This window comes from Neodiprion pinetum, chromosome 2, assembly GCF_021155775.2.
Source record: "Neodiprion pinetum isolate iyNeoPine1 chromosome 2, iyNeoPine1.2, whole genome shotgun sequence".
NCBI lineage: Eukaryota > Metazoa > Arthropoda > Insecta > Hymenoptera > Diprionidae > Neodiprion > Neodiprion pinetum.
In genome coordinates, this window is record NC_060233.1 from 31,926,408 (window position 1) to 31,945,592 (window position 19,185).

Here is a 19,185-nt window from a genome sequence, read left to right on the forward strand (position 1 = left end):
TCATTAAAATTATAACCACCCCTCCACCTCCGTCGTGTGCGACTTCAACCCCCCCGCGCGCTTCCCAGTTTAAACGAGAATTTTGAATGTTTCAGTTTAGCTTAGGAATTGCTTCCTCCCATTCAGCAATGTCTCGAGAGACCGCGAGGGTGTTGAGTTGAATTTTTTTTCTTTTTTTTTTTTTTTTTCTTTTTCCTTTTGCTTACGAATAATTCTTCACGGTATTCTTTCCCGTCATTCTTTTTTATTTTCTCAGTTCATCGCGTAGCGTATTTCTAGCGATGTCGATTCTTCCCTACAATATCAAATTGCAGAAAAAAAAAAATATGATAGCTGCAAAATATATTTATCCATACGGTATCAGTACATTACAATTACCGGACAATGTCATCTGCAAGTATAATAATACAGTCAACTTCAATAGGCTCGCCAAATTTTTATTCAGCTTCCACGTTACGCTGATATGAAAAATGGGAAGAAGGGGTGGAAAATTGATTTGATTTTATGTAAGCAATCACAAGAAGCAGAGGAGACACAAAAAGAGAGAGAGAGAGGAGGGAGAGAAGGGAAAGAGAGAAGGAACGTGAAAAAAAGGAAAAAATAAAACCACGCCGTCCGATCTCCGTAATAATCGAGTGAAATTATTAATGCGATACATCCCTTTACGAAAAGTCATTATTTTACCGTCAGCTAATTTGAATACATTCCCCAACGGTAAGATATGAATTAAAATGAAATTTCGGTGTAATTTCGTGCTATTAAATGGGATTGAGCCCCGTATTATAAGAACATAACGCGACACGAAGGAAGGAGAGTAGTTAGGTATATATATACATATATTACACGTATATACCTACAAGGCAGGTACTTACCACCGGGCCACGGTGCACCGTGCCTCGCCTCGGGGGGAAATATTTCCTACTAATTTTCTCGTACTTTTCAGGGTACCTCTCTTATTTTCACCTCCTGCAGAGAGAAACTCCCAATCGGTGCGACCACGGGCCAAGGAAGGGAGGGAGGGAGGGAGAGAGAGAGAGGGAGTAAAACACGTTCCCAGGTCAACTCTATGATGTGCGGTATTAAATAATCGTCCAATCAGTATTCGGGGAATCAGAGAGTCTTTAAAGGCAATCTGCATGTTAAAAAGACCCCAACATTGAAGTTATTTTGCTTCCAGAGGCGGAGACCCACCGCCGGGAAGTCACGTGGACCAATCACTAGCCTCTCTCTCTCCTTTTCTCTTTCTCTTCGTACGCGTTGTAAGCGCATGCCAGTAGTATAGACATAGAAAGAGCACGGTCCAGCTGCGGGTAAATTTATGTAACCGGTAATTAATCTGGCAAATAGTAATTAACACGTTTTCGCGCTCAATTCCAAACCATATAACTCGTCCTCGCGTGACGCCCGCCAGTCACATATGTGTACACTGCACGTACGTATACGAAGGGTGTTGCGGACGTATAAGCAAAGGTATCGCACGCATGGTGCGGCAGCAGGATCGAATCACGGTTTTCCGTCCGAGCACCGATCATGTGAACCGAATTCACGCCGCTAGATTGGAATTTAGATAAAACTTTTCGGGTGAAAGTCCATAGAAATCAAGAGGAATCATCGCTGTTTACATGTAAGTATTATTAAACTATACATTGTGTATATACGATACTATATTATACGTCTACATTCACTGCGAAGCGAATCAGCAGCTTTTTAGCCAAACTTACTTGCTACGTTATACGTGTATAAACCAAGTTACCAGCTGCGATAAGAAAGTCGAGTAAACGCTTCGTTCTTCGCAGAAAGAGTGAGTGAGAAAAGGTGAGAGTTAAAGATGAAATGCAATTTTCTCGACAGTTAGGTAAAAGTTGAGAATTCGAAGACAGAAAATTAACTGCGACGAAGTAAAAAATAGACAAACATAATACAATCACATTTAAAGTAGGTAATATGCTTAAACACCGTGTTTTGCATGATCAAATCCGCATAACATCACGTTAATCGATGCAGATTGTGAGCGAGCAAGCTAAGCATCATCCAAAGATGAATAACATAATGAAAATTAAATGTGTACGAGAGTATAAAAACTAGGTGAATACATAGAAGGTGTGAGGGAGAGAAAGAGAAACACAGAGATTGATTGATTGATTGAAACATACGAAACAAAAATAAATAAATAAATAAACAAACAAGAAATAAATAAAGCAAAAATAAGGAAGAGAGGGTGGGAGCGAGAGAGAGAAAGAGAGAAAACCGAACAAAAAGCTGACTTGAACAAGAATGAAAAAATAAAAATAAAAAATTAATATCACGAGCACGTAACCGTGTATAGTTAAACCCGATACCGAAGTCGAGGGCAAAACAAAGTTTGTCAAGACTTTGCAAAGCTTACAAAGTCCTTTGTTCCTCTCGCGAACCTCTTTCACGCAAAATCTGTCTCATTAACAATCTAATTAATAATCCAATTACCCGGGCAAGATCCCCGGGCATATTTTCATGGTAACAGGAAAACAATTCTGCCCGACATCGACCCCCCCACCGAACCTTTTCCCTCGCTAACGCCACGTCCCTACCTCACCCCGGTTAACCCCACTTTTGCCTCGCGACGCCTTCCTTGCCACCGACCCAGACTCTCCCTCTCGCTCTCTCTCTATAGGTATAACCTTTGTACGGGTAGGGGCGGCAGCTTTCATCCCCTTCCTTCGTCTCCTCCACCCCGACCGCTACCAACCCCCCCCCCGCCCCTAGGAATTTAATAAGCAATTACCAGGGATGAAGCGAGACGCATCTGTGTACCTGTAGATATAACAAGGGGGACAAGAGAGGAGGAGGGGGGGGGGGGGGGGGGGAGGGGGGGAAAGCAGGGAGACAGGGTGGCATGACGTGGGAAATTGGCTCATGTATACAATATTTCCAATAAATTATAATTGCTTTATTCAATTACGATCTTCTTGCGTAAATTTGTGTATTGTATGCAAGGGTGCGCCATCGTGTCAATTCGTTTGCGCTCGCGCATACCTTGTACGTGTAGATTCGTAAGTGCGGAGATACAACGTTACAGGTTATACACCGTGGCAAATAGTTTTTGTAAACGTTTGTATTTTGTCGTACTTCTATGTTTTTTCTATAAAAATTTGACTCAATGACATGTAGTCTGCTTGAATATATTATTATTACGGATTACGTATCGGCGTTGAAAGTGCTTTATTCACGCGTGTGTAACGGAAAAATTCAAAATCGAAACAAATTAATTATCGACAACGTTCCATAGACGGATGTATTCCATATGGGTACAAAATTGTATGCTAGTGAATTTATGAATGGCAGATTAGATAGATTTATTAAAGCTGTGTCTAGGCCTGATCTGACGTCGGCCGAAATCTTGAATCGATTATACGATTGTGATTATGCGACAATAAAATAAGTGAATAATAGAGACAGCCGGTACAAAGTACGGGGCAATCAGCCGTCGTTAAAACCAGTTCCGTATGCCATTTTACGAGCAACAAAAACGTCAGAGACGCCGGATAGCAGCGGCTACGGCAAGTTGTCAAAACGGAGAGCGATATAAGGCAGCGAGGGGGAACGAGAAAAGAAGCGGAGGAAAGAGAGAAACGCAAAGGACACCGAGGTGCGTGGATGCAGGAACGGAAAGCCGGGATTTCGAATACTGCGTACGGTTCACCGTCCGATTGCAAAGAAGCGGCAGCTCCGCACGGCTAGCAATAAAAGCAGCGGCGAGGGGGAGAATCGGTGAAGTAACGGATTGTTTGTCCAATTACATGCCATCGATAAATATTGCCTTGTCCGCACACGAAACTAACGAAGACTCCGAGGTGCGGAGGGCGAGTTGAGAGGACTAAGGTAAGAAAGAAAAAATAAATAAAACTAAAAAAGAGAAGAGGTTTCAAAGCGCGCGCATATACACACACACACACACATACGAAGGATAACTCCCGGGTAAGAAAGTGAGAAGGAGAGCGCTGAGCCACGATAGTTGTTGCATGTGATGTATATATATCTACTGGACCTGCAACGTTGGCGCAAGCTCTTGTAATTAACCAGGGCACGAAGAGAGAACGGCAGAGAATCTTATGCCTCGATGCAACGCGTGATCGGGAGAAGACCGTTCGAGGAAGTGTTCTCAATTTTCGTTCTCCGTCATTTTCAATTTTTCGTTTATTTTTGTTCTCGCCTCAATCCTGAGACAGCTAATCGACACCTTTGTTTCTCGATATCCTTTTATCAAGATCGTCAAGATACAAGTTGATACAGTGTGTGCACATCAATTCCACAATATCAATCCATTATGCCCGAACCGCTGTATATAGTTTTAAAACACAACGTTCCGGTCAAATTAAAGAGAAAATATGACGTCAAAAAATAATAAAATACTTTCTTTCTTGTAATAAGAAAAAACAGAAGCATATTTCTTTTCAAGAAGTGTGTAAGGCCTGATGCAATAAGATACACCTTTCTTTTGCAACTGTATCTAGAATCTCTCAATTCACCGGCATGTGCGTAAATACTTGCGGCGAGTACTTGCGTACATAGAGAATACACAAATTTTTCCACCAAGGAAAATCCATCGTTTCTTCCGGCATGCGATGTTCGCGACTAAGTTTTTATTCGAAGTGGGAGTCGACGCGACTGACGTCGAGGGACCTAAAAGCGAACGAAGATTCTGGCACCACGTTTATCATTCCAGGCATGCAAACGTAATTTGATATATTACGCACACATAAGCGACGGCTGATCGCGATTATTAGGTTGCCTCGACTCCACCACCACCCCTCTTCCGCCCCCCTTCAATTCACCCACGGCGTCCCGACGTCGCCGCCGCGGCGTCACCTCCCCGTGAATGCGAATTCAAGGCTATTTGCTATGCTGTCCACGTTTTGCATGCTGCACATGCTGTAGTATAACCTTATGTTATTATATTATCGTTACCATTACTCATATTAACGTATGCACAAGTATATATTCAATGTCAGCTGATACAAATGCACGTACTTATGTTTGAAAACCTGGAATTAAGATAATAGTAAAATTACCGCGATATCGATTCGTTGACGAAGGAGACAAACGGAAGTAGATTAAACTGTGACAATGTTTGAAAGAAAAAAAAAAAAAATTAGAAAATATCGTACTCCCAGCGTGACAGAGTATAATGATAAATAAATTTCTATATATTTGTAAAGATTCACTAGTAAAACATTTTATGATTGTACCGAATCCGATTGATATATTTTTCAAAATCTCTGGCACTACCTATATGTCAACCAAAATTTCGAAAAAATATAAACATTATATTTAGCTCGACCATAAAGTAAATGTATAAAATTCTGTGATCTAGTACACGTCGTATAACTGCAGATATCCCCCCCCCCCCCCCCCCCCCCCCCCCCAGCGTTCACGAGCATTAACGCGAACCGTACGCCGCTGGGTGGTCATCCCTTTGAAAAACGTTGTAAAGCCCCGTGGAGTTTTTTCGCCATGATCGGGTATGAAAAAAAAAAAATGAAAATAGTAACAATACAGAAAGAACAGAATAAAACAAAACATTCAACGCGAAAAAAGGAAAATAGAAGGGTGAGATGAAAGAGATTCAAGGGGGTGAAAAAAAAAATAAAATGAAGTGACATAAATAAATGTAAAAAAAAAAGAACGCTCGATTCTGAGGATCAAAGCTCGACTCAAATTTCCACCCGTATTTTCCTTCACTTGCTGGGAAAAATAGCGGCATCGCACCGGCTAATCGATGTTTTTTACTATCGGTATATCTGTTGTATACCTATACATATCAGAGTTTCGTTTACCGTTGCACTGCATACGTGTGTCTTTCCTTTTCGATTCACCAGATTTCGAAGAGAACGGCACCCTGAGTATTATTGATTTTAGAACACGAAGCCATAATATTCATTTAAGTATTGATGAAGACCCGTGATTTTCACGGTGAAATCACAAGAATGAGGGGATGCTCCGATTGACGAAAAGGAGACGAAAGGAATGAAGAGTCTGAGAAAATATGAGTTTCGACGAGGGGGGGCATTGCGTTATCGGCAAAACTGATTAACGTGGGTGCCCTGGTCGATTTCGACGTTGTCGTACATACCTTGAATTATCCAAGTCCACGTATCTCAAACCCCGTTAAGGGTGCCTTTGACGAACGGTAAAGGATATATCAACCATCCCGACAGATACAACTCGAGCAATGCTCGCTAAAACCAAGGCTTATAATTTTCCCTCGCTCAATTATACGAGTACGCAGCAAACTTCGCACACCGTGTGGATTTCGAACTTTAGCGTCGTATATAAAGCACGCGTTTCTTCTTCCTGCACGTGATACGTATCGTCTGTAACACCCTACTCGTCTGACAGAGAGAGAACGAGATGGAACGAGAATGAACGAGAAAAAGAGAGAGAGAGAGAGAGAGAAAGGGGGGGGGGGGGAGAGAGAGAGAGAGAGAGAGAGAGAGAGAGAGAGAGAAACGAAGGCGTGTGTAAAAAACTAACGTCAATCTCTGAAGGCGAAGCCCGACGCTCGGTCACAGTCGAATTAAAATAGACCCAATGGAGTAGTATAGTTATTAAAGGTTTGTTTATCAAAGGCTATAATTACCCTCAAAGAACCTGTCATCGCTCGGGGAGATGTATAAACGCCTTCTAATATCCAACCGACGACGACGACTCCGCGGGCACTGCGGACGTTCACACGCGCACACATGCATAGACACTGCGCACGTGTAATTACGTATGGATGGGATGTATATGCCCATTTCTCATCGGGACGCAAAACTTTGAAGCTTTTAAGTAAATCTACCGTCACCTCGAGAGATTAAACAAAATTATTTCATCCCGTTTATATTCTACGAATGTAGATATAAGTAGGTATCCTCTAACTTCTAAGTATAGCTATTGGGTTATAACCAACCTTTCGCGGAAATTTGACGCCAAGAGCGTTGACCATTAATTATTATTACGTAAGTAGAAAATTACAATCAAGTTTTGTAACATTCAACTTTTACCAGGACTAAGAGTCACGTAGACAAAAAAAATGTCCCACGTTTCAATTTTAAAATATAACCTCCGGTGATGAATATTTATCCCTTTCAATCCCTTGCCGCATTAACAGAGATTTTGAAGCTTGTTTTTTTTTCAAAATTAACCGGCCCAAATTACGCAAGAGTTTTACGGTTTGTAACCTACCTACGTAGAATTTTTGGACTCGTTGCAACACCGAGTGAGCCAAGAACTTAATCCGCGACCAAATAAAACGTTAGTCTGACAAATCTAAGCCTTCCGAGTGATTTGTGCCTTCTTTTGATCTCCGGACTGAACTCGAAATAACTTTTCTCCTCGGCATGCTTGTCGAGAGCTTACGCGCTTCGCGGCGATGAACTTGCAACCCGTGGACGTGAACATGGCGTGAATTCGACTGCGTGCACGTACGGTATACGTACACTATACGTAATACACACAAAGCTCCAGCCAGCGTAACCACATGGTGAAGTGATTAGGGAATTCGAGGTATCAATAACAACCCGGGTGACCGGAAGACGTTACTCACACAAGTGCAGAGAGCGGCGAATTATTTTATACGTACAACTTATTTGACAACGAAATCATTTCCCGGATATAACGTGTACATATTATAAGAAGTAGCAAGCGTGTAAAATGTGTTTTACGTACGGTTATAATGAGCTACCAGGAAGCGATACGTATATGCGCACGATACAATATCGTAAAAAAATAAATAAATAAAAACCATAAAGGAAGGTGGAGAAACAAAAGCAAAGAAGTTGGATCAGAAAAAAAAAATTAAAATAAAAAAAAAAGGAGAAAACAGTAGCGGCACATGATATAAAGCTTTGACACGTGGCTGGCAATTATTCCCTGCCTCTGTTTCTTTGTGCATTTTGTACAGATATGAATGATATTTAATGCGTGTATACCATACATTCAGTTATTTCGTCGCGCCTCAGTAGCAGTCGCCCTTTGTTTTTAGCTAATTGAAAAATACTGCCAGAATTGCAAGCGGCACGAGCGGCGACAAGTTTTTATCGAAAGCGTAGACGAGTATTTATGTAGCGAAAACATATGCAGCCGTTGCATACAGGGTGCGCGGTGTGTTTCGAAGAAAAATAAAGAAACTAGAAAAGACTGAGAAAAGGAACAGAGTGTACATAAGAGCCGGAGAAAATAATCGAGCGCAAGTTTGTCAAACAAGAAGGAAAAAGAAAAAAAGAAAAACAAAACCCAAAAAACCACATTAAAAAAATTGAATACAGCAAAGTAACAAAGGGAAAAAAAATTAAGAATTCGATTAACCTGCGTTTTTCCTCATTCGGCCAATTATTCTCACAGGCGCTGTTTTTACAGGACGACTCATTTTAATCGAAACTTCTTTTATTCCACACTAATTTACTACACACATATCTACCAATCTATATTCACCGCGGTTGTCGAAACGTAAAGTTAGTCAAATATTTCAACAGCAGCAGCAGCACCACCACCACCATCAGAAGCATCGTTAAATGGAGAGGAATTAATTCGTTTGACCGCGAGGGATGCAGCCGGCAATGGATTGACCGTGTTGGATTCGATTCGGATATAAATTAAGACCCGTGCTTTTCAGGGATGGTTTGACCACCGAAGCAGGACGAGGACGGGACAAACTGACCCGTGAATTAATCCGACTACATTTAAACGCTGGAATTTAATCTCTGCAGGTTTTATAAATATACATATAGATACATGTGTTCATGTGTGTGCACACACGTACAGGTATCTATATGCGTCCGTTTATCAAACGAATTCGCGCAGCGAGATTCCCGCACCTCTACTCCCCCCTTATATTCACCCGACGATATTTGGTCAGCATCGATCCGATCACGCAAAGGTTAAATCGAAAACAGATAAAGGGGTTGAAAGGAAAGCAATGTTTGCTTTTTATTATCAATTATTTTCAAAGTTTTTCATCGTCGTTTTTAATTTTTTGTTCAACAACGATGACGGACGTGTATAAAAGACTTGACGATCCTCTCAACCTAAACCACGAAACGAAGTGGATTTCGGGCAAAGCACAGCAACGACAATTACGCTTGCGCGAGATTCGTGGGGGGCTGGTAGGCGATTAGAAGGGGTGCGGGGGAGGGGTTGTAATTAACTTCTCCTCGCAAGATATTAAGAGATATCGGTCTACTCCGGGAGAGGCAACACGCGACCAACTTCAAAGGCACCCATAACGAAGTCCTTATCGTTCGTACACTGCCACCCACTACTCTCCAAAATCCTTGACGCATGTCCTCGGGGAAAAAAAAAAAAAAAAAAAAAACGGTAACGCCGGAATAAGAAGAACGTATTATCGAGATATGCGTGTGTATGTGAGTACGAAGTAGGCACACGAAAGTTATCAGTCTTCGTCGAATTAACCGAGAAAAGCATTAGCCGCCGGTAAAATATCCTGCATATTCGATTTCTCTTAGGTTTTTCGATTTATCAAAATAATTGTAAAAAAGAGATAAAAGCGACTCCCTTCTTTTTCTAGGTGCGTATAATACGATTTGGCAACTTCGTTTTGTTTTATTTTCATTCGTTTTTTATATTTTTTTTCTTTTATTTTCTCCCGCTCTCTCGGCCCTCCGATTCGCGATTTTTGTATTCGCTTAGCGGCCTCGCGATTCTTTGACGTCTTGTCAGGTCGGTCAGTCAAGCAAGACGAGGGAAGACTACCAATAGATATTCCTCGCCAAACAACCCCAATCGGGAACGTTTGTTACCCTCCGGTTTTACACGATCAACTACAGAATACGCCAATATACCGGGATACGCGTGAAAACGATATAACTTTGATGTCGATACACGCTTGCAAAAGCAACCTCTTTCATATCAACGATGTACGATAACTTTGAACAATGAATAATAATTTCATATTAAATGGAAAACACGTTCCAAAAACAAGTTCGACGTTAAATACGACAAATAAAAAAAAAAAAAAAAAAATGGAAGGCACGGGAATAAAAACGATGAGGTTAAATTCGGAATGAATAAGAAAATTTGTCGCAGCGCGTATTAATAACGCCATGTCCTACTAATCTAAATATCGGCTAAACGACGTATAAAAAATATTATACGAAGTAATCCAAATCTTCGTTTGTATAAGATAAGAAATCTTATGATACTCCGAGAATACAACGAATTTGTGATAACGTAGAATGGATTCTTCTGAACTGTAGGAATTTTTCACTGTAATACAGCAGTGAAACAAGCTTTTATAAAATTTATGCGATGCATGGTATTCATAATAAAACATTGACGCGTCTTCATAAAATACTTATCCTGTATTATATTGCCTTGCGTGGTCGGTTTCAAATAACAAATATGTGCATAATTGATGCTGATAACTGTAGTTTCTCCGCGCCACCTCGTTTACAGTAACATTAAGAAAAATACAAACAGCGACGTATTAAATACGCATGGGCGCCGTATAGCCGGGTAAAATTTGTGTCCTGCGACTAAAAGTACCCATTACGAAAAAGAAAGAGAAAAAGAAACGTTACGCGTGTGGTTTAGACTTGCACCGACACAACAATGAAAATGACAAACACAAACGCGCATAGGCAGACAACCAAGTACATAACGTTATATGTAATGATACATGTAAAGAGAACGGAAACATCAAATGATTATAATACATTAGAAGAATGTTAAATCCGTATCCATACATAAAGCATTCATTGATATTCGTCAAGATTATTTCTGCAGAGATTTGAATAGGTCCCGAGTTAAGGGCATTGGAGGAGCAGCTCGCGTTCCACCGATTTCAACGATTCCCAAGCCCCCGATGATTCGAGGGGTGCGGGGTGTGCGCCGTATCAATATTTGACCACGACGCGCTAATGGCGCCGCGACGCCCGACAACCCCATCCCCCTCTATCTCTTACACACTGCAGGTAGGCGGTGGTTGAGTGTATTAGGAGATCTCGGCGTCGATATAATACGACGATGAGTGAATGCGTGTGCGTCTGCGTGAGCGTAAAACCCCAATACACCATCATCACCAGCGGTAGCAACAGCAGCAGCAGCAGAACGTACCTACAAGTCGAGGGATATGCTTCTCCATATGCACGTACAGGGTTACTTACACGAACGCGTAAGGCACGCGTTTGTAACATGTACATATATATATATATATATATATATATATATATATATATATATATATATATATAATACATATATATATATGTACACACACGTGGGAAATGGAGATGCACACACATACACATAACGAATACAGAGTCAACGACTGTCGTCGTTTCTTTTGAATTCAAGAAATGTTTCAATCAGTTTGATTGAAGGGCTGCGCTACGGCAAGAGGGTAAACTCGATTTACAGCCACGTAGGGGGTAACGTACCGAGGCGAGGGGAGACGAGGGGTTCGAGAGGAAGAGAAAGAGGAACGGTACGAGGACGACGCCGGTGGGTAGGCGGGAAGGGGGAAAGGGGGCATCAAGGGGTGCCACAATCACCGGGGATGCGTCCAATCACCCCTCCCACCCCTCCCACGTTCCTACGGTTTGGACCAAGTCCCGCCCACCCGCCGACTAGGAGCGGCCAATCAGTGCCCCGAGCTTTCCGCTGGATCGCTCAGATCCTGCGGAGCCGCGACAGCCGCGGGGAATCCCGGGGTAGGGTACGCGTCGGTTTGGCCTAGATGTGCAATCAGACCGTTTCCAGACCCCCGGAACCCCTGGAACACCCCCACCCCCCACGGTCGCCCACTCACCCACCCGCGCCGCCCTGGACGAATACCAAATTTCACCAATTTGCTAGGTACTTTGTTGAATCAACATGATTGTGCTTGACGTTTCCAGGGTGCGTCATTTGACTAGATGAATAGGTGGGCCCTATAACCGTACCGTACGTCCAGCCGAAGGAATGATTTTTGATTTTGTCCAAACGTACAGCGTTAGGCGCACAATTTTCGAAATTACAAATTATCGTATCACGTATATCGTGATTTTGATGGATGTCTCGCGGTTGTTTTTTGTTAGTTTTTTTTTTTTTTTGTCTTGTTTCTCTCTTAAACTTGATTCTAGCAACGTAGGACCGCAAACACGTTTGGATCTTGCATGAATATTGGTAGAAATTTTGCGGTTGTCCCCACGCAACCAAACTCACTCGACTCTAATTAGACGAGAATTTTTGGTAAAAAGTCCTACAGACGTGTGCGTGTATTTTGTGTATATATACATATTACATACATATGTGTTTATATGTATATATTGTTTACATGTATATACATACGTATATATATACACGTATAACACACGGGGTCGCTACTGATAATTGGCCCTTAGCGGAGTCTTAAAAAGGCCGCTAGTTAGGAGACAGACTGAACAGACAGACAGACAGTTGGACGAACGGACGAACAGAAAGAGAGGGAGAAACAGAGGGAGAGAGAGTGAGAGATAGAGATAAAAAGAGAGAAAGAGACCGACGTTCTGCGTCGATCTATTCCGGGCACGGCTAACTAAGTCAGCGTCTGTTTCTCATTAAATTAACGTCTTTGTGACCCCGAATACTCTAAATTTGGAGCAGTCCCGGGCAATTATCCTATAGGTGAATGTGACCGCGAGTAAGAATACGTAGTTTCGATCTCCCGTCCCGGTCCAGGATCAACGAATGTCAATCTCGTCACCCATGGTCCAGTAATTAAAAATCTTACTCAAGGTTGATCCCCCCCGCAGGCGATTTGCGGTTACATGAGTCGAATGACGATATCTACAATACGTATAAAATGAGTGGTGGACTCACTCACCGAGTGTAGTCATTCTTGCAGAGGATCATATTGCCCTTCGTGAAACAGCTGCGGCCGATCTCAGCCAACGCTGCACCGCAACAGGTACATTTTAGGCATCCGTTGTGCCAGTAACGGTCCAGAGCGAGCAGGAGCCACCGTTCCACTATGCGACCACCACACCCCGCACATTGCTGTATACTCGTCGGTCCTCCGGGACCTTCTTCTTGCTGTAAGGGTTGAAAGAAGAAGAAAACAAAAGAGTGAGTCAGAGATTTTCTGTCGGTACATGTGGGTTAGATGTGGTCGGGAGGCCAAGGCGACCCGGGAGACGAGGTCTCGAACGGGCCGAAACACGTTCGCGACGATTTCAAACACCATCAAACGACCGATTCGACGATAAGTAAATTGATGGAAACCGGCTCGAATGTGTCCCTGTAATATCGGTGGTTCGTTGGCAAAGAAGTAAACGCTCGAGTGAGATTGCAGGGTCTCTCTTACGGGCCAGGTGAAAAGAAAACAAAGAAAAATAAATAAATAAAGAAAAGGAACGATCTCTAAAACCCTTTCGAACTACTTTCGGTTCGTCGGTGAATATAATTGGGTGGAATTGTTTCAGTCCGTGAGAACGGGGCGAGTTCGAGGTAAAGCACGAAGGTTCTCGGTCCTCGACAAAACTGATTGTGAGCGTGAGCCACGCGAACCGCTCGGCTCGAGGTCCGTCGGATAGTTTCGCACACGATTCTCCGGTATAACGTGCGCACTCTGTCCGGCAGAGAGGAAACCGAAGTGTAGACGACATTGTCGAACGAAGGCGAGATGAAGGGCGAGAAGGGAAGGAAAAGGGAGGGGGGAGTAAGGGTCATTCGTTTTCCTGACGCACTTACAATTTTATCACCAGGAAAGCACTTCATGTGATTCATCCTCGTAGTGATGGCACTGATATGGTACTGGTTGTGAACTTCCATAGTGAATACGTATGTTCATGTATTCCAGGATCCTGTCCCGGCTAAAATACAAGCAACACTGAACCCTCACGAACACGATGCACTGTAAATTCTCTCTCCTACACAGCGAGCCAACGTTCACTGAGGTCCAATAAGGCCCTCGACGACGTTGAGAGTTGTTCAAATTGGACTTGCGAAAGGCCGGGTCCACCGAACACCGTTACCGCATGATCAAAAAAAAAAGCTACTCTCTATCTCAACTCGTGTAGTCTTTGCATAAAAAAAAAGTAAAATCGCTCGGTTTTATTCCGTCCAGAAACGCTTTTGCACTTGGCGTTGCAGAATATATCACAAGAGAAAACAACACCGGCAGCTTCCTCGGCCGCGTATCATCGCGTGCATTATAATCGGCGGTGGAACAAGACGAGGCAGTTGAAAAGAACCGAAGTAACACCACAAACTCTGCGTACCGCTACTCGGTAAACCACCGTTTCGAGTATAGACAGGTAATGCGATAGACCCCCACTTTTGCGAACAACCTGCCTCTTCGAAAGGCAGGCCCCAACTGACTGGTTGGAAAGCGAGTGCTTTGGGTCCGAATGCCCCCAGGGGCCTTTGGTGCCGAGGAGTGGGGGGGAAGGGGAATCGGAGCGGTGGGGGTTTCGTAAGAAGAGAGGTTAGGCTCTTTAGAAAGGGCCGAGAGTACGCACAACAGTCAGAAGGGGCACGGAAAGGGCCTCTGGTCCGGTGCCGTGGTAGGGATGAAACGGAAAAGGACCCAACCACCACCAACACCACCACTGCCACTACAACCGTCACCACCACCCAGACTCTATTCAATTATTCCGCCATGGTTGCTACGACGCGCTACAGACGCTCTATGGTGGTCCCAGTTAAATGGGGATATTGTTAAGCGCTCAATGCCGGGCTGAGCAAGGGTCGCCTCTCGCTCTATAACTATATACACGGTGTAGCAATGCGCCCATGTGTACATAAGGGACGGACGACGCACAAACGTAGAAAACGATGAAAGAATTTTAGCTTCATTTGTTGAACGATCCCCCCTCTTGCCTTTCTACTTCCTCACCTCTCGTTCGCTCGCTCGCTCGCTTACTCTCAAGGAACGTTTTCCCTGCTACCGCATGATGCTCTGTACTTCGTTGCAGAGTCTCGACTAACGGATAGTGTGCCCAAGATTAGTGATACTTTGATCATCCTGAGTGGAGAACCCTGGTAGCTAACCGTCTGCAGCGCCGTCTGTGTACAAGTTCAACGTGAGAATATTCCGACCACGTATACACGCCGACGATTAAACTACGACCAATGGAGTTCATTTACGTCTTCGTTAGACGTTCTATTCATGATTTAAGCCGGTGCCACTTCGCGCTCCTACATAAACGAGTTGCAGACCGAAAGGTTTCCGAGACTTCGAAACCCTCGCAAATGGTAAATGACAATCTACGCGCCAATTCTTTCATCCGCGAACGCGTGTGAAGTAGTACGAACAAGCAAAGCCAATCAAAGAGTACCCTGCTCTCGTCCTCTCGTCGATTCGTAATTATCAACAAGTTACAAAAATCACCTCGAAGACTCACCTTCAGCGTGCAGTTGTTGTTATGGTTGACGGGCGCGTACGCGGGATGACCTGGATGATGAGGGTGAGGATGTCCGGGATGATGAGGGTGTTCCCCGATCATTCCACCTCCGGCACCGTGATGATGCCCGTTACTGGGCATTCCTTGACTACCGGTTAACGTCGTGTAAGGTACGCCGGGGTCCGTCGGTGCCCCGTGCGAAGGCGAGTGGGGGCTGGGAAGGTCCGGCGTCGTCGTGGGACCGCCGCCGCCGCCGCCGCCGCCGCCGCCGCCACCTCCTCCTCCTCCGCCCCCCGGCGTGTATCCGTGGTGCGCGTTTCCGGGCCCCGGGTGATGGGGGCTGCTCGAGAGCGACTGGTGGTGCGGATAGGCTGCTGGATGACTCGGGTGACCGGGGTGACCTTGGTGACCGGGATGGCCAGGATGGTGGGGATTCATACCGGCCGTCAGGGCGCTAGCCAGCTTGACGAGTGTGAGGGTGGGCCGCGGAAGCCCACCGACTAAGTCTGTGCGAAAGTTTACACCGCGAGTCGAAAAGACTCGACGGACGATTGACACCGCTATGCAACTGGGTATATCTTACCCAGCTTCGTTCTCAGGCGAGAACTTTTGAGATTCGGTTTATACCCGAAGAAGCCCCCTCGTCAAAGGAGAGGTTCCCAGGCGATGTGTTTATCTGAAACAGAAACGACACATTTTTCTTCATACAGCGTATATTATTATTATCGATTCACGAAGAGATATTGGTCGTCAGTTACACGATGTCGAACCATTGCACTTCTCGCGCTTGGTCAGTTATATTTATGAATATCAATGATGTTTTCAATAATGCTGAATCTTGGTCGAACAGGATTCTCGATGAGTTTGCTGAATAATTAAAAAAAAAAAAAAATCGATGATAATTTTACGACAGGTAATGACAATGGTTTCGAAGTACAAAATTTGAACCTCAATTACAAGGACCAAAAATTTCAATCTGAAATCGGATTTGTGCTAGTATTTTTATTTTCCTCTACCTTTCGCATCTGTGTAATGAAGTTGTTAGTCATGGTCTTCTGATAAGATAAGACGATAAGACGAATTTGTACAGTGCTACATTTGAAGATCTAAAAATTCCGAGGAAGAAATCGGCAGCTTAGGATGCAGTGGGTATTTTTTTCTTCTTCCACTTCCTTTACGGACCATTGCAATAAAAGTACGGCTTTACGAATTACCCCGAGGTAGTGCTTTGTTCCATAGTAACCCCCACCCCAGTTGCCACGGACTTCTTCTAATTAAGCATTCTATTGTTTTAATTATACCACCCTCTCTTTATTGTGCCAGCGTGCCAGTGCCGTGGCGGGAAGCATCCAATGGAAAATCTAATTTTGGTTAAATTGTTGTTGTTTAGGAAATAGGCCGTTACGTCGTAAGGCCGGGATAAAGTAAGGGCGGCCCGGGACGGGGGTTTAGTTGTCTTCTCTCCGACAGCCTAGCCGCGTGGGAAGGTGGGTGGGATAGGTAGGAAGGTAGGAAGGTAGGAAGGTAGGTAGGTAGGTAGGTATCAAGTAGGTACCCCGAAAACTCGACGAGCTCCGAAATCGACCCGAAATTAGTCCACGGCGCAAAACCGATACCTACGGATGTAAAACGAGGAAGACAAAAAAAAAAAAAAAAGAAAAAAAAAGAAATAAATAAACCAAGGAAACGAGAACAGAAATGGTATTCTCCAAAACTTTTCAAGGCATAATCGCATGGCTGATAGATTATCGAGGTGGGCAAACTGCCCGTCGACCCGTGCACGAACAAAATGAATGTTTTTTCTTTTCCAAATCTAAAACCGATTACCTGGCAAATTAAAGGGCGGGAAATTATCCCTTTGATCTCCGAACGCCTTGCAAGGTTTCGATTATTCCGAACATTCGGCGGACCGTCGAAAATTGACGAGAGCCAAACCTAGTTTGCAGTTCGACCAAACTCGTGAGACTGTTACAACTATTATACATATAGTAAAGTTATCGCGCGGGATACGTCTCTCTTCACACTTCTGCAGTAAAACAGATCAAACTGTGTCGAGCCGTGAGTAAGTGATACCGAAGGCCAATTGATTCTGGATCAACGATGAGAGATACTGATAGCACGTCGATGATGAAATCTTGATTGCATCGAGTTATAAACAGTCCGTTTATCTAATCACCAACGTCAGAATCTCGACTATTAAATTGTCTTCCCGCTGCTTACCAATTTACAATTAAGCTCGACGCCGCGATCATGCCAAACCCAACTATATATATGTATAAATATATTCGCGTAGCAAATCACCCGTTCGTAAAGAATAAATGGCATTGCTGTTAATTTCACGTGACAGAATGAGTCACCGTCCAATAATACATCTTCTTCGCGGACATTCGATCCGAGGTTAAAAACACGGATACGGTTGTTCTACCTGCGCGTACCGTTAATTATTTGGCAAAATTTCTTTCGGCCGGGTAGCCGAAGCCGGTTGTTGTCCGACCGTCCGTTTTCAGTTTTAGCTTCGTAGGCTCGTTTGGATTTGCATTTGAATGCGGCCAGTCACCCGCAATCTGTCGTTGCTGTTGCAAAATTACCTTCAGCGCTTGCTTTTGCCCACCGTCCGTAGAGGATTGCGATTTTTGGCTGTTACCTGTCGTTTCCGTAACCATTGGTTTGGATTTTCTTACAGGTAAGCTGGGTTCTAGCTGTATCGGGCTCAACGGGTGGTAAATAAGGCTCTCTGGAAGAAGGTACGTCCACACATTGAAAGGAGAGCGTACATGTGCGGCGTACCCCGGCAGTAGCCGCGTCCCTAAACCTAAAACTATTAAGTCACCGTACCTGGCATCTGCTGCACATCCAATTAAGCCCGAGGCGCTAATTGCTAATTTTATTGTTAATTGTTCATTACCCCCCGTCGGTTTTATTATCCATCCCAAGTAATTTTACAGTTTTGTTAGCTATTCTATATACCTACATGTCACTGTATACCGTACACGGCTATATGTATACACACGCACGCCTTGTAATCTACGACGCGCAGTTATAACCGAACTCCGTGCCCGAAGCAGATAAGCCTTCGAGGGGATTTTCACAATACCCCGCGGATCTAATTTCTGTCAAACTAACTACTTACAATTACCCGCGTAGTTATATACGATGCACACCGAATATCGCATAAGGATATCGTTTTTTCCCATGCTTCGTTAATATTTCTCACTCATTTTTTGCTACTAATATACGTATTATTGTATTTCGGAAAAGGTACGAGAATATTTGGGGGCTGGACATAATTCCTATAATCATTTCTCATGCGTATACATATACATACGTATATAATATATAATACCAATATACGGCGGTACAGTACATAGATACTTATATATGTGTATCTCGCTCCTTTTCAACGATTCCCCGAAACGATCCTAAGAAATACGCCTTTTAATTTGACTTCTAATAGCGGTAGAAGAGAAAGAAACACAAACATCAGCGTCGACTGGAGGGGAAGAAGAAGAGGGGCGAGGAGAAATCCCCAAGACGAAGTCGGGCGCCAGAGTCTCTCTAATTACTATAATCGTTTTTCGTAATAATTAGATTATTTTCGGGTCGCTCCACTTCAACCCCCTCCTCCACCCCGGGTTTGTTTCGTCGGTTATTATCCCTTGGGTTATCCCGTGACTTATTATTACCAGCTACACACACTGATCCTTATTATATTTTTTAATACGTGTCCTCCACTGCAGCCCACCTATATCCTTCTCTCCATTCGCTCTTCAACTCCGATCTTTGACCCTTTGTTCAATCTTCTTCTTCTTCTTCATTTTTTTTTTCGTCTTCCTCTTCTTCTTCT

General features: G+C 43.7%; 1 protein-coding gene and 1 long non-coding RNA gene across 2 annotated transcripts in view; both read right to left on the minus strand.

Annotated features, from left to right (window-relative positions):
* Positions 1 to 15,581, minus strand: part of LOC124211407 (LIM domain transcription factor LMO4.1) — a 34,380-nt gene extending 18,799 nt beyond the window's left edge. Inside the window, exons 1-2 of the mRNA XM_046610450.2 lie at positions 15,342 to 15,581; positions 12,821 to 13,029 (exon numbers count right to left, since the gene is read on the minus strand). Coding sequence (XP_046466406.1) covers positions 12,821 to 13,029; positions 15,342 to 15,482 — 350 coding nt within the window. The 5' untranslated portion in view covers positions 15,483 to 15,581. The remainder of the gene's footprint in view (positions 1 to 12,820; positions 13,030 to 15,341) is intronic.
* Positions 15,582 to 15,627: 46 nt separating this feature from the next.
* LOC124211408 (uncharacterized) overlaps positions 15,628 to 19,185 on the minus strand; it is a 164,435-nt gene continuing 160,877 nt past the window's right edge. The window contains exon 6 of the long non-coding RNA XR_006881450.2: positions 15,628 to 16,017. This is a non-coding gene — a long non-coding RNA (uncharacterized lncRNA). The remainder of the gene's footprint in view (positions 16,018 to 19,185) is intronic.